The sequence below is a fragment of the Bos mutus genome, chromosome 20 (assembly GCF_027580195.1).
Source record: "Bos mutus isolate GX-2022 chromosome 20, NWIPB_WYAK_1.1, whole genome shotgun sequence".
NCBI lineage: Eukaryota > Metazoa > Chordata > Mammalia > Artiodactyla > Bovidae > Bos > Bos mutus.
This window is the reverse complement of record NC_091636.1, coordinates 39,986,952-40,002,223: the sequence shown is the minus strand read 5'-3', so window position 1 is coordinate 40,002,223 and position 15,272 is coordinate 39,986,952. Positions and strand designations below refer to the sequence as shown.

Here is a 15,272-nt window from a genome sequence, read left to right as displayed (position 1 = left end):
GCAGAAGTGGTCTGCATCACTCCAGGCCAAGGCCGTTATGAAGGGCCAATCTGCCTCTTCAATTTCTCCTCTCCCAGCGGGGCAATTTCAGATGTCTCAGCTACAAGACAAAGCAGGGTCATCTGACCTATGTTTAGAATGGGATAAAAATAAACCTTCACTGTGTTCCTAAGATTTTGATTTGTTACCGCAGCAGAACCTGTCCTATCCTGACATACTTAACAGCAAGGAACCTTTCCAATGCTTGATTTTATGAGAGAAAACTATTATTCCTGTAGGTATGAAAAACTGATCAATTGGAGACAGAAGAAGACCATTGGGCTAGGAATCACAAGAGCTGGTTATGGTCTGGATGTGGCCGTAATTGAAAGGATCCCTCTGGTAGGTGGTTTGACTTCTGTGGTCCTCAACCAGAGCAGTTATAAATCTTTATGTTTTGCTTTTTAAAAAGACACACAGGTTGTTGCTAAGCACCAGATTTGAGCTCCATGATGCCCCTGAGGGTTGGGATGAGGTGGGAGGCGGGAGGAAGGTTCAAGAGGGAGGGGACATGGGTATACCTATGACTGATTTATGTTGATGTATGGCAGAAACCAACAGAATACTGTAAAGCAATTATCCTCCAATTAAAAATAAATAAATAAGTAAATAAAAAGACATGTAGGGACTTCCCTGGCAGTCCAGTGGCTAAGACTCCAAGCTCCCAATGCAGGCAGCCTGGGTCCCACCCTTGGTCAGGGAACTAGATCCCACACACAACTAAGAGTTAGCATAGTACAACTAAAGATCCCACGTGCTGAAACGAAGACCCGGCAAAGCCAAATAAACAAATATGGAAAATAAATAAAAGACTTGTAACTCTTTATGTAAATAAAACCTTTCATGAGGATAGTATATAAAGCTGATTAAAAAAAAAAAAAAAACCGCCTCTTCGTTTATACCACGTCTGACACATTTACTACTCATAGAAGCCCCTGGGCCGTCTTTGTAGAACCCTGCAGACTCAGGGACATGAGTGCAAACTGCCAGCTTGAACTGTCTCCATTGCTTATTCTGAAGCTGACATGGTTCATAGAGAGAGCATCTGTTCTCACCTGTTCCACATGTTACACTGCACTCTGTCCAGCGGCCATACTGCCAGAAGTACACCAGCTTCTCCACGTCATTGTCAAGGCCATCCTTCCGGATTGTATACTCATACTTGATACCAGGATTAGTCACCTGGAATAGAAGCTAAAGGGCAAGAGAGGGGTCATGCAAAACTCCGATGTGACCTTACACTGCAAATCACAGTCACGTAAAAATCCTGCCCAATGTCCACCACCTTAAAGTAGTCATGAAGGCACGCACTGGAACAATCACCATTAAATAAGCATGTCTACTTCCACCTCTAAGTCTACATCTACATCTAATCTGCCCCAATCTATTATTGCATGACTGAATTCCCATGGGAAATCTAATCATATGGGAATTATTCTGAGGGATTAACCAGAGTACCCTTTCCAACAATAGCTGGTAGGTCACCTTGTGCCCTTGCATACTTACTAACTTTGTGGTTATGGGTAATTTCCTTGATCTCTTTGTGCCTTACTTTCCTTATCAACAAGGTAAGGATAATCACAGCATGACTAAGGATTGTTGATGAGGGCTAAATAAATAATCATTAGGTGATTAGATATGGTTGGATCTGTGCCAGCATACAGTTAGCACTCAGTAAACACTAATTTGGTTGTTGTTGTTATTGCTTTATGATGCCCTCTTCTAGCTCTTAGGCTGATTTCTTTACAGCATATACTTCTGGGGTTAAAATGGTCATGGGTTTTAGCCAAAGCATAAAATTGTAATCAGAATTTGGGACCTTCTCCTCCTTTCCCTCTCCTGCAGGCAATCTACTTATCAGGTGTTTGAAATAGATTTATCTTACATTAGAGATGGTGGATTGGTTGCTCCATGGAATTGCGGGTCCCCACATATAAAACTTTTTTTCCCTGGTGGGCCTCTAAAATGTAAGGTCTCCTGACATTTATGGATCATGGCTGTCAAGCCTTGACTTCTAGCTTCTGTGAATGCTTTGATCTCTGGTTCTGAAATGACTTACCTCTAAATTCTGAATATAGTTAGATGTCACTATCTCTTGGGCCATTCATAATCCCCAACCTGCCTTGCCTCTGCTGGTATAATTATCCCACTCCTTTTCTATAGTTCTTTGCCAGTATGGTAGACAAATCACTTCTGCCTTTGAAGAGCACATCCTATATCTAAATATATTTCTCCTCCAAGGGTTTTAGAAAGTCACATCTTTTGTCTGAGGACAACCACATGAAAACATGTGAAAGAACCATGTCAGTTCATCACCACCGCTGGAAAGCTGTTTGAAAACTCATAACAGGCTGACATAGACTGGTGCTGTCATTTTCACATCCAAGGAAAAACTCATCCTGAAATAAATAGCCTGCATTGACCATACTGGAAACTGAACTCCATGGACGATCTTAGGGCCCCTGGCATTCCATCATGAGAGTTTCACCAATTTTAGGCAATAGAGGATTAGCAGTACTTCCCACCTTGTTCCTTGCTAAAAGGAGGTTTATTCTTAATGAAGGTGTGCTAAGTCGCTTCAGTCATGTCCGATTCTTTGCGACCCTTTGGACTGTAGCCTGCCAGGTCCCCCTCTCTATGGTGGTTCTCCAGGCAAAATCCTAGAGTGGGTTGCTCTGCCCTTTTCCAGGGGATCTTCCTAACCCAGGGTTCGAACCTGCATCTCTTATGTCTCCTGCATTGGCATGCAGGTTCTTTACCACTAGATCCATATCCTCTAGCAAATACTTTGGAAAAGAAAATTACAAAGATTCTAACTAGTGTAAATGTTCACTTCTGCATTACCTGGATCCACACTGACTCATTGGTGGGACCTGTGGCCATCAGTTTCTCCAGGTCTCCTTTTCTGTCATATTGAAAGATGGTCCCTGCCAGCTTGTAGTTCCCATTCCACTGGATAATAAATCCTCCATTGAGGTAATATTTTTCAGGGTCTTCACTCCTGATGGCCAGAAAGTTTCCAGCTCCTTCAACCTCCATTACTCGTATGTCCCTGGCTCCTTTTGGAATCAGTCCGATGTCAACATAACCTAAGGAGAAAAGAGAGGCATGCAAGCTTAGCTGAACACGGTCTGTTTTCAACCCTTTATTCATGCTTTTTCCAGCATCTCCACCATTTAGTGCCCTTGTCTTTCTGCTGGGTGGTTACTGAGACTGGCAGATGCACTAATCATGGGGAACTTTAAGGAGCTTGGCCATGAGTAGAAATCTCAGGAGCTTTGTGACTCAGTACATAATCAGTTTTATGAGAGGAGAGGTGAAATAAATGCAGATCAGATTCTGAAGCTTTTGTGGTTGATCCAGCATTTATTTTTATGTGATTTCCTATTGATAGTTCAAAATGTTACAGCCCCTAGCCAGCTTCCCATTTGCATTTCTGCTTCCCCATTTGTTGCTGCTATCAGATTAATCTTCCTGAATACTTGCAGTGGCTACATCTTTTGCCTTATCCTCATTGCCCGAAAATTAAAGACAGACGAGGAAATAATTTAATCATAGCTTAAATTCATTAAGAGAATTCTGTAGGGAATGTTGGATTGATTGCCACCTGGCACACTTGAATACAACTTATGATGAGAAACTCAGCTCTGAGCACAGCTTTTTATATTGCTGGACAATTATATTCATTAAAAGGTTTTTTTTTCATATTTTCCTATGTTTTGATGAAATATAAACTTATGTTTTACTCTCATATGTTCTAATACAACATTCTCAAAAAACAGAACATCCACTTAAAGACCATGATCAATTCTAGCTACAGTCTTACCCTCGCTTATTGGTTATTATGGTAGGAGACCTAAAGGCGAGAAATGGAATTAAAACATGAAGGGCTTCCTCTCTTTGCCAGACTCTAAGCTAAGCCCTTTATGCATTCATCCTATTTATGCTTCTTAAGAACATAAGAAGCATATGTTCATCACCTCGTAGCTGTGATAGAAAGGAAAGACTCTGGGGAAGGCACTGGGAAAGGAGTACTGGGCATGGGAGTCAGACATCAGTTCTAGTTTCTGCATCACCACGAATAAGCTCCATGATGTCCATCAACTTATTCAACTGCTTTGAATGTCATCTGTAAAAGGAAGGAGCTTGAATGAGATGATGTCTGGCATCCTTCCTAGCGCTGATAATCAATTATTTTGCCCATTTCTAGGCTACAGTTTCTTTGTTCCTTTACTTTTTCCATACAAAACTTGATTTTAAGATCTTGATCATCCTGGTAATTTCCCACCGGAATTATCCTAGGTTTTATTCTGACTGACCAGCAAGCCCTCATCCATGTCACCTAAAAGCACCCTGACTGCTTTCTCTGCCTCAGACATGAACACAGCATAGAGTCCTGGGCGTTAAAACCCACAACAGGCCAGCAGGAATGATTTACTCAGAAGCTGGGTACAGACCACAATTTCAGCTCTATTTTTCAAACTGGCAGCTGCCATCCAAAGGAACCAAAGTGTAGGGCATGAAGTACTAGGCCCTTACAAACTCACCTGAGACAGTTGGTCAAAACCACTAATTTACAACGAGCAGGGCAAAATATTTATCCCATGTAATTGAGGGTGATGCAATTGTTTAAAAAGCCTTTGGAACACTGCTTCCTACAGCCATAGCAGAGCTTCTCACGGCAGAGCTCATGCAGAAAAGTCAACTGGCATTAAATAGTATGCTGTTGTTTAGTCGCTCAGTCGTGACTAACTCTTTTGAGACCCTATGGACTGTAGCCCACCAGGCTCCTCTGTCCATGGGATTTCTCAGGCAAGAATACTGGGGTGGGTTGCCATTTCCTTCTCCAGGGGATCTTCCAGACCCAGGGCTTGAACCCTGTCTTCTGCATTAGCAAGTGGATTCTTTACCACTGAGTCATCTGGAAAGCCCATTAAATAGTATGATAACCACCGTATCCCTTGTCTTAAACAAAAAACCGAACAAAATAAAAAAGCTATGAGAAATAGATGAGAAAACAACCCCCAAGAGTTTGCCTTTTATCTTCCACTTACGAATATTAAAATTAGAAATATTTATTGTGTGTAGATTCTGCCATATTAAAAGGGGAAGTACATTAAATTTAAAATAAAAGATTTCATTGAATAGAATATCTGCTTCTGAACAGTTTGTAGACAGAAGATGTACACTGAGGCAGATTTAGCCATGAGCAAAAGTAATACATATTTATAATATATTTTTGCAAAAGAACACCAAAGAGAAACCCAAAAAATAAAATTCTGATATTTGGATTTAAAAAGAACAATAACATATCCACAAACTCTTTTACACGTGACAAAATAGCCCACAATAGAGAGGAGTGTAAAATGAAAAGTAAAAGTTTCCATTTCCCTCCACCCCTAGTCTTAAATCCCAAAGATAATTGCACTTAATAGTCTCTTGGATTCTCTTTCAAAACCTTTCTTTACACATACAAACACATATACACATGCTTTTTTAAACAAGTGATATCATACTATATGAACATTTTAACTATTGCTTTTTAAATTTAATGTACCTTACACATCTTTTCACATTTTTTGAGCATTTTAACAACTGCCAAAATGACATAAACCCATTTTTTAACCAACACACTGTTAATGGACATTTAGGTGGAAGGGAATGACCATCTGTCTATCTACAGAATGAAGAAATGTTTTCACGAGAGGAGGCAATCTATGCTACATCACACAGATGTATGTGTGTAAATATATATATATGTGTGTATATATATATGTGTGTGTATACACACACACACACACACACACATCTAAAACCAGGATTTGTTAAACACCTAAAACAGCATTTTTAATGAAAAAGTATGATTGGTAGAACAGAGCTGAAAAAAGTCCCCTTGAATGTCTCATACTCATGGGTCTTCTTTATAGAAATGAGAATCATATAAAAAAGTTGTAGAGGTGAAGGGTTATTGAGACATTTATTCTATGTCAAGGGAAAATTTTCAGGGTTGGTAAGAATACCCCTCAAGTAGTAAGAATGATTAATATATTCATTCAGCAAATCACTTTTCTTTCATTTTTCCCAGTAAACACTATCCTTTTGCACCAGTGTTGGGGAAAGTGGAAACACATAATCTTGACCTCAAAGAAGAAGTCTCTTCTTTGTCCGTGGAGACCACCTGGAAAAACCATCCCTGAATCTAAAACATCTTAAGCTAAAAGAATATTCAGGACCTTTGAGGATGGGGCAGAAGACCGGCCTCACTTCTGAGGACATATCATAGAAGCAACAGTGGATTATTGGTGCTAATATGCATCTTATCCAACTATTCTAAAAAAGGGATTTGCTCACTGGCTTATTTTGTTTTCCAGTCTGTCACTTCAAATAAAAATGTGTTTATGAAGGGGTCATATTGTTAACCCATGCAATTTATCTACAACTACCAGATTGCCTTTTCCTTTTTTAAAAAAATTTTGTTCTGTCAGTTTGTGGCAAGCAAGACGATCCTCACTGCAGGCCAAGATGTCATGGTTTCTGTGAGGAAAGATGTTTTCTTCGCCTGGGAAAGACAGATCACTCTTCTGAAGCCTGGCTTGACGGCAGTGACACACTGGTGTCTGGTTCAGATTCAAACCCGCATTTGACCTGCTCACAAATCACAGTGAGGAAGAGCTACATATAATTGTATTCATCAGCTATCTCTTTGAGAATTAAACTGCTCTGGATTTGGAACTTTAGCCTCAATTATTTTAAAAGAGGGTAGGAAGGGGCCTGGAGTCATGGAACACACCATGAGCAACTGTGATCCTCCTGTTATTGGGTTGGTTAAAAAGTTCATCCAGGTTTTTCCATAAGATCTTACAGAAAAATCTGAATGAATTTTTTGGCCAACCCAATAGAAACCAGTGGAAATAGCCGAGTGAACAGACAGAGGCTTCCTGACTCTGAACACTTCCAGGGTAAAGGCTCACACTCCTGAGCCCAAGAGGTCTTTCAGCTCTTCTGATGGGAGAACTTCTGTGTAGAGTGTCCATTCTCCCTACTCCTTCCAACTCAAGGTTTCCCAGAAAGTGTGACTTAGGACAGTTTCCAAGTAAAGGTGGTGTTTTGGTAAATATGGTTTCAAGAAAGCCATGTCCTCTCTCATCATTATCTCCTAACTTCTGCCTCCAATTCTGTCTCTGGGATGTTTTCTTATGTGAGTCTAATCCCCTTTACATGAACTTCTTTAGTCCAGGCCCTCATCTCCTGGACCTGGGTTGATATCCCAGCACTGGGCTCTCCTATTCCAGGCAATTTTGTATGTCATTGGCAAACTAGGCTTTCTATGACACTGACCTCCTCATGTCATTTCACCTTCCTAAAATCATATAATGGCCCCATATGTGCTGTGCTAAGTCACTTGAGTCGTATCTGACTCTTTGCAACCCTATGGACTGTAGCCTGCCAGGCTCCTCTGTCCATGGGATTCTCCAGGCAAGAATACTAGAGCTGGTTGCCATCCCTTCTTCTAGGGGATCTTCCTGACTCAGGGATCAAACCAGTGTTCTTATGTCTTCTGCATTGGCAGGCAGGTTCTTTACCACTAGCATCATCCCGGAAGCCCTAGAATGGTCCCTATTCTCTCCTAAATCAATAGGAAATAAATTGAATATTGTGGGACAGCCTAGGAGCAACTTTGAGTCATGAAGCCATATCATTTCTTCTTAAGAGCATCTCAAGTCCCACTGCCCAGACTTGTACGGACACTGCACTCAACACTGAGGCCGCAGCCCCAACCTGTGCTGTGAGTGCTCTTAGTGGGCTCCGCTCATATTCATGATCACATTAGTTTGTCACAGAGCCTAGAGGCCCCAAGCCAAAGTCCAGAATGTGCTTCATTATGGAATTAAGATGGGCATTGAAGTTACAATTTTTGTCAATTCTGAACTCTATTTGAATTTAATCTTTTGACCATGAAGATCAGTGGCAGAACCTAGGGAGCTGCAGCCAGAAGTATTAAGCACATAAACACACAAAACCAATACAGGATGGGATCCAGGGGGTCAGGTACACAATTTTAGGCAGCTGCTGCTTTTCCTCCATTCCAGGAATCTCTTCTAAAGAAAGATATGGATGCTAATAGCAAGAGTTTAAGAACATTCTATGTGTTTCTTCTGCTCTCTAGACTCTAGACCTTTTTTTCAGCATGCTGAATTGTAGAAATGAAAAACTGTACATAAGGTATATTAGACAGTGGAAACTGAATTAAGTATTGTGCTGAAAGACTTAAAGTAACTCTACTATGTGCATCAAATCTACTCAATAGATATGCAAATGTGTACTTAAAATATAAAATTAAAGGTGAACTTTATATGGTAACTGTTCTAGTTCCATAAAAAGATTTTAAACAAAAGTTGAGCATATTCTGGTTAGGACTAAATCAAGGAGGTAGGAATCAAGGCTGGTGGTTTGGGTCCTGAGTTAAGTGACACAATTAGTCATAGGAGAGTTCCAGGGTGCTCAGAGAATGTGGTCCTTTGTTGCCAGCATCAGAACAAAGCAGGTCCGTGAGAATAAGCCCAGGATTTGGGTTAGTGGTCAGAGGACCTGGCATTGGAGGGGTCAAGAGAAGCCAATAAAGGCCACAGGAGTCCAGAAGGGTGGTTTTAGGAGGTCAAGGGATTAAGTGCAAGAAGTTTAAAAAATACCAGAAAAGAGCTGCTGCTGCTGCTAAGTTGCTTCAGTCGTGTCCGACTCTGTGCGACCCCATAAACGGCAGCCCACCAGGCTCCCCCGTCCCTGGGATTCTCCAGGCAAGAACACTGGAGTGGGTTGCCATTTCCTGAAAGTGAAAAGTGAAAGTGAAGTCGCTCGGTCGTGTCCGACTCTTAGCGACCCCATGGACTTCAGCCTACCAGGCTCCTCCGCCCATGGGATTTTCCAGGCAAGAGTACTGGAGTGGGGTGCCATTGCCTTCTTCGCAGAAAGAGCTAGCTAATATTAAAGATATTCCAGTTGAGCTCTTTCAAATCCTGAAAGATGATGCTGTGAAAGTGCCAATATGCCAGCAAATTTGGAAAACTCATCAGTGGCCACAGGACTGGAAAAGGGCAGTTTTCATTCCAATCCCAAAGAAAGGCAATGCCAAAGAATGCTCAAACTACCACACAATTTCACTCATCTCACAGGCTAGTAAAGTAATGCTCAAAATTCTTCACGCCAGACTTCAGCAATATGTGAACCATGAACTTCCAGACATTCAAGCTGGTTTTAGAAAAGGCAGAGGAACCAGAGATCAGATTGCCAACATCTGCTGGATCATGGAAAAAGCAAGAGAGTTCCAGAAGAACATCTATTTCTGCTTTATTGACTATGCCAAAGCCTTTGACTGTGTGGATCACAATAAACTGTGGAAAATTCTGAAAGAGATGGGAATACCAGACTACCTGACCTGCCTCTTGAGAAATTTGTATGCAGGTCAGGAAGCAACAGTTAGAACTGGACATGGAACAACAGACTGGTTCCAAATAGGAAAAGGAGTACGTCAAGGCTGTATATTGTCACCCTGCTTTTTTAACTTATATGCAGAGTACATCATGAGAAACGCTGGGCTGGAAGAAGCACAAGCTGGAATCAAGATTGCCGGGAGAAATATCAATAACCTCAGATATGCAGATGACACCACCCTTATGGCAGAAAGTGAAGAGAAACTCAAAAGCCTCTTGATGAAAGTGAAAGTGGAGAGTGAAAAAGTTGGCTTAAAGCTCAACATTCAGAAAATGAAGATCATGGCATCCGGTCCCATCACTTCATGGGAAATAGATGGGGAAACAGTGGAAACAGTGTCAGACTTTATTTTTTTGAGCTCCAAAATCACTGCAGATGGTGACTGCAGCCATGAAATTAAAAGACACTTACTCCTTGGAAGGAAAGTTATGACCAACCTAGATAGCATATTCAAAAGCAGAGACATTACTTTGCCAACAAAGGTCCGTCTAGTCAAGGCTATGGTTTTTCCTGTGGTCATGTATGGATGTGAGAGTTGGACTGTGAAGAAGGCTGAGCGCCAAGAATTGATGCTTTTGAACTGTGGTGTTGGAGAAGACTCTTGAGAGTCCCTTGGACTGCAAGGAGATCCAACCAGTCTGTTCTGAAGGAGATCAGGCCTGGGATTTCTTTGGAAGGAATGATGCTAAAGCTGAAACTCCAGTACTTTGGCCACCTCATGTGAAGAGTTGACTCATTGGAAAAGACTCTGATGCTGGGAGGGATTGGGGGCAGGAGGAGAAGCGGATGACAGAGGATGAGATGGCTAGATGGCATCACTGACTTGATGGACCTGAGACAGAGTGAACTCCAGGAGATGGTGATGGACAGGGAGGCCTGGCGTGCTGCGATTCATGGGGTCGCAGAGAGTCGGACATGACTGAGCGACTGAACTGAACTGAATATTAAAGATCAAGGTAAGTGAGTATTATAGAATCAAGGAGATTAGGCAGCAGGAAATAAATCATGCTGAGGAGCTGGGCAACAAGCGGTCAGTGTTCTAGACCAAAGAGAATGGGCTGCGGGAGTTTGGGATGAAGGCCAAGGCTCTGGGTGGCAAGCCCAGGGTTCCCTTGGAAGAAGATGGCTCTATATTCTCCTAACTTCCTTTTGAAACAGACTCCTAATTTAAATTCTCCCTAAGAGCGAAATGTCACAGTGGATTCCTGGTGGTTCCATCACCCAGATAGTGTGAGGAAACAAGCAGTGGAAAGAGTCACCATCTTATTCACTATTCTGTCCCCATGCCAAGCACTCAATAGGTGCTCAATTTAAGTTTCTCAAGTAAAAGAGCAAGTAAGTGAATGAACAAATGAGCCAGGGAGTTCCTGTACTCTGGGCCTAAGTTCTTCAAACTGAAGACACTTTCCATCACAGTAACCATGTGCTACACCTAGATGCCATTTTTTTTTCCTCTTTCTCCATGAGAGGAAATAGAAGTTATTGTGGAGGGTCTACAAGAGGATAGCCCTTTTGTTCCCCAAGCATGGTCTTACTTAAAGGACTAGATGTCACCATCTAGTATGCAGCATCAGATCTACTAAGCAGAGTTCCTCTTCCCAGAGAAAGATGGAAACAGCTGTTGGGACATTCCAGGGCAGCCATGAATAAAGACACCTCCGAAAAACTCTGCCCAACTTCAATACTTAGATATCAACAAATGATCAGCCTTGGTGCTGGAAATGGGGGACAACAAAATATACCATGGAGGATTGGAAGGGGCCTCAGAAATGGCCCAGAGGGGTGGCTTCCCCAAGGTCCATGGCAATCTAGACCAGTAACCCAGTCTTTTTGCCTCTGAGCATACTTCAACTCCACATCATCCTCTCTGTTTCTTAGAAGCACTCACAAAAAATATAGAAAAAGGCTTGACCAGTATTTCATGCCTCCATCATCAAGAGCAGCAGCAGCCAGAGAGGAGGAGGTATTGGGTATGACTGCCATGGACATCTCTAATGCAGACGTTTTCACCTATACTTCTGGATAAAAAGCTGACAGCCAGAGTAAAGCAGGACAAAAAGAGAGGAACTGAGGCAGAAGCCATGGATCAGTCTGGCCATGCAAGCTTTGAAGGATTCTTGACTCCTTGTGAGTGACTGAGCACATATTCTTGTTATTTCCTAGTCATGGAGATAATTTTGCCACAAGAGCTAGTCTGCACCTGTTGCCCAAGTTCATTTCTTTTCAGTGTTGCCTGATGGTGTTTCTTACTTCCCTTAGAAGAAAGATACCTGGTTTTCTTTCAAGGTCATGGTTAAGAACAGTGATAGCAAGGCTCTGGGGATCTAATGCACAAGTCCTGGAATAACAAAGCCATCTTCCATCAATCACAGTCCCATGTTGCAGCTATGAACACACACTTGTTCTGGGAATAATTATCCAGAAGGAACTGTCACAAGCCACAGACTCTTGAGGGCAAATGGGACCCTCGTGACCAGCTTGCTGTCAACAACAGCAGCTCTAGGTGGAGAAACAAAGAGAAAAGAATACTTTAGGACATGCACAAAAAGAGGAAGGATTCGGAGATTTCCATCTTTGGGCTGGCTCATCAATGAGCCAACTCATTGCAAAAGACCCTGATGCTGGGAAAGTTTGAAGGCAGGAAGAGAAGGAGATGACAGAGGGTGAGATGATTGGATGGTATCATTGATTCAATTGACACAAGTTTGAGCAAACTTCAGGAGATGGTGAAGGACAGGGAAGCTTGGTGTGATACAGTCCATGGGTTAGCAAACAGTCAGATATGACTGAGCAAATGAATAACAATCTTTGGGCTAGAATCAGAAAGTGACTAAAACCCAATATTTTAATACTGGGTATGCAGTATTGTAACAATATTCGTGCTACAAAAGAGTTACAACACTCCAGCAAAACCACAGGCTGGACATCCAGGAGAAAATACCTACTGAGATATTACGTCAACATAACTAGAGGATAAAGATTTGCTTCCTTTATTGTCAAAGGAATATAGAATCCACCCTATGAAAGACTTTTTTTCACTGAAATTTACATGAGTAAATTGAATACCTACTATATATATATATATTCATATATTCATATATATCCTTTGTGTTTGCTGATTTGGGGCTGAGTGGAGAAAAAGCCTGAAAGACAATTCAGCCTTCAGATTGCATTGTGTTAGAAAAAAAGAATACAATATAAGATGGAAAAAGGGCAACAACACAAGATAGCATGTAAACAAGTACAGAAAATAACTAATACATTGGGTGTCTTCCAGGAGAGGGACTTTCTCTTTTGACTTTGGCCTTTGCATAAATCATCCTCTCCAATACAATCTGATTCCCTTTCACAAAATTTTCCATCACTGTTTAGCCTCACTCAATCTGGGAGTGGTGGTGGTAGCAGCCAGCTTCTTTACAATGTTTCTAGCTTTATCGGGCATGTAGCAAAAGTGGGTTCTGGCCAGTGTCCAGTGGGGATATGGAACACAGACCCCTAACTGATGCCACAGAGTTTAGAATGAGTGCTTACTGGGTTTCTCCACTGTGCTGTGGGTGGCCGTGCCAGAGGGCTTTGAGAAAGCCATCAGGGTAAAAACAGCATAAAGTTGACACACTCTCTGGATGCCAAGAGCTATCAGAAAGCAGAAAGGCAATGGGGATAAAAATGCTTAGTGGTGGGCATACAGCCAGATGGACTGCAGTTTCTGAGGTAGGTGTGGTAGAGGAAGGGAAACTCAAGATGTTTCTGGTCCGTTTTCCTCACCCCTAGGACACCAGGGCAGAGATGAGATCCCAGAACTAAAGCCTGATTTCCTAAGGGCTTAAAAGGTTAAGTGGTAGAGATTTGAGACTGAAAACTATGCTTTTCAAAGGAGTTACCATAACGTTATGGAGAAAGTGAAAGTGAAAGTCATTCACTTGTATCCGACTCTTTGCAACCCCATGGACTATACAGTCCATGGAATTCTCCAGGCCAAAATATTGGAGTGGACAGCCTTTCCCTTCTCTGGGGCATCTTCCCAACCCAGTGACTGAACCCAGGTCTCCCACATTGCAAGTGGATTCTTTACCAGCTGAGCCACTGGGGAAACCCAAGAACACTGGAGTGGGTAGCTTATTCCCTTCTCCAGCGGATCTTCCTGACTCAGGAATCGAGCTGGGGTCTTCTGCATTGCAGGCGGATTCTTTACCAACTTAGCTATCAGGGAAGCTCTGTTATGGAGAAGGAAATGACAACCCACTCCAGTAATCTTGCCTGGAAAATCCCATGGACAGAAAAGCCTGGTGGGCTACAGTCCAGAGGGTCGTAAAAAGTGGGACACAACTGAGAGACTAAGCATGCACACCATTATGTTAAAAGCATACCACGTCTGAGGCCAAAGATACAAAGCCCCACAAAAAAGAAAGAAAACAGAGGTTAAATAAAGGAATGCAATTTTAAGTCTGACTTTTACTAATCCAAGTAAATAAGGTCATATCTAAATAACGAAATCATTTACATAACACCTTTGTAAAGACTGAATAAATATTAGCTATCACAGGACACTTGACCATACACTTAAGATAAATGGGTTGTCATTCACATCCTTAGTAAAATGCAAAAGATGTCTCATGCATAATAAAGCTTTCAAATAGTAGACATGAAATATAATCCCGCAACGGTAATTTGAAAGGGCAGGACAAGCATTTCACTTTACAATTTTACCTTCCTGGTTCAATAGCCAAAGATCAAAAAATGGGGATGGAAGTTAAATTTGGGTTATCCACTATTATGTGTACTAGGGAACAACAGGTCACTTAATGAATAATCTCTTGGGCGAACTTAGTCACTTCATCCCAGGTGGTAAGCATGTCTAGAAGGGAGGTGCCCCAGGATCCGACTTCTGCCCTGGGCGTCACCCCAGCCCGGACACAGGGGTACTGTCCCATCTCTACCTGGGTGGAGCACACTGGCCTCCCTACTCCCAGCATCTGCTTTCCTTGGAATCCAGAGAATCAACCACTGGACCCCTTACCTCCCCAGAGTAGCCTCAAGCAATGATTGATGAGAGCTGCCTTGTACTGTCTCAACTCCTTCTCTCCTGGGCAGGGAAAATTCTGAAGTACAACAACTTCCATACTGGCTCCCATATAATGTAACTGGCTTAATGACACTCCCTTCCTGTCTGGTTATTTCTGGGGAGGAGCGAGGGTGATGAGCTCTCCAACCCCAAAGATCATTAGTACCCTGAAGCTGTTAAAGGAAGAAATCTCAAAAAAGGTAATCATGGAGAAGTAAGGGTGGGGTGTGGGTAAGGAGGGCATGTTAGCTGGGAGAAGCCACCTGGAGAGACTTAAGGCACCACTGGGAGAGACCCTCTTATGGGGAGGGATTGGGAATAAGAGCAAATTGAAGTAACCCTGCCTTGCTTCTCCTCTGGTCCTAAAGCTACATCCTGATTCTTCTGCCTTTAAACCCACTGTTGGCTTCTCTGCCCTCAATTATGGAACCTGCCCCATGTCTGCATCCTCCTCCACCAAATTTTCATCCCTTCTCTCCCTCAGGTCTTGGTCCACTGGCCTTCAGCCCTGGATCCTCTCCCAGGGATCACACTATTAAACCTGGTCCTGTGGGCAGCCACTCAGCCATCTTAAATCCCTAGTGCAAAGTAATGCTTCCTGCAGTCACTTAGCAATCAATCCCTTTTCTACAACTGCCAAGGAGCCTTTGTAGTCAAGGCTATATCTATTTTGAATTCTGTG

The 15,272-nt window shown here is 42.4% G+C and overlaps 1 protein-coding gene across 2 annotated transcripts in view; it reads right to left on the bottom strand.

Moving 5' to 3' along the window:
* Positions 1-15,272, bottom strand: part of ADAMTS12 (ADAM metallopeptidase with thrombospondin type 1 motif 12) — a 393,807-nt gene that overhangs the window by 108,711 nt on the left and 269,824 nt on the right. For both annotated transcript variants that reach the window (XM_070357669.1, XM_070357670.1), the window contains 2 exons: positions 2,884-3,128; positions 1,095-1,233 (listed from right to left, as the gene is read on the bottom strand). In XM_070357669.1, the coding sequence (XP_070213770.1) occupies positions 1,095-1,233; positions 2,884-3,128 (384 nt within the window). The remainder of the gene's footprint in view (positions 1-1,094; positions 1,234-2,883; positions 3,129-15,272) is intronic.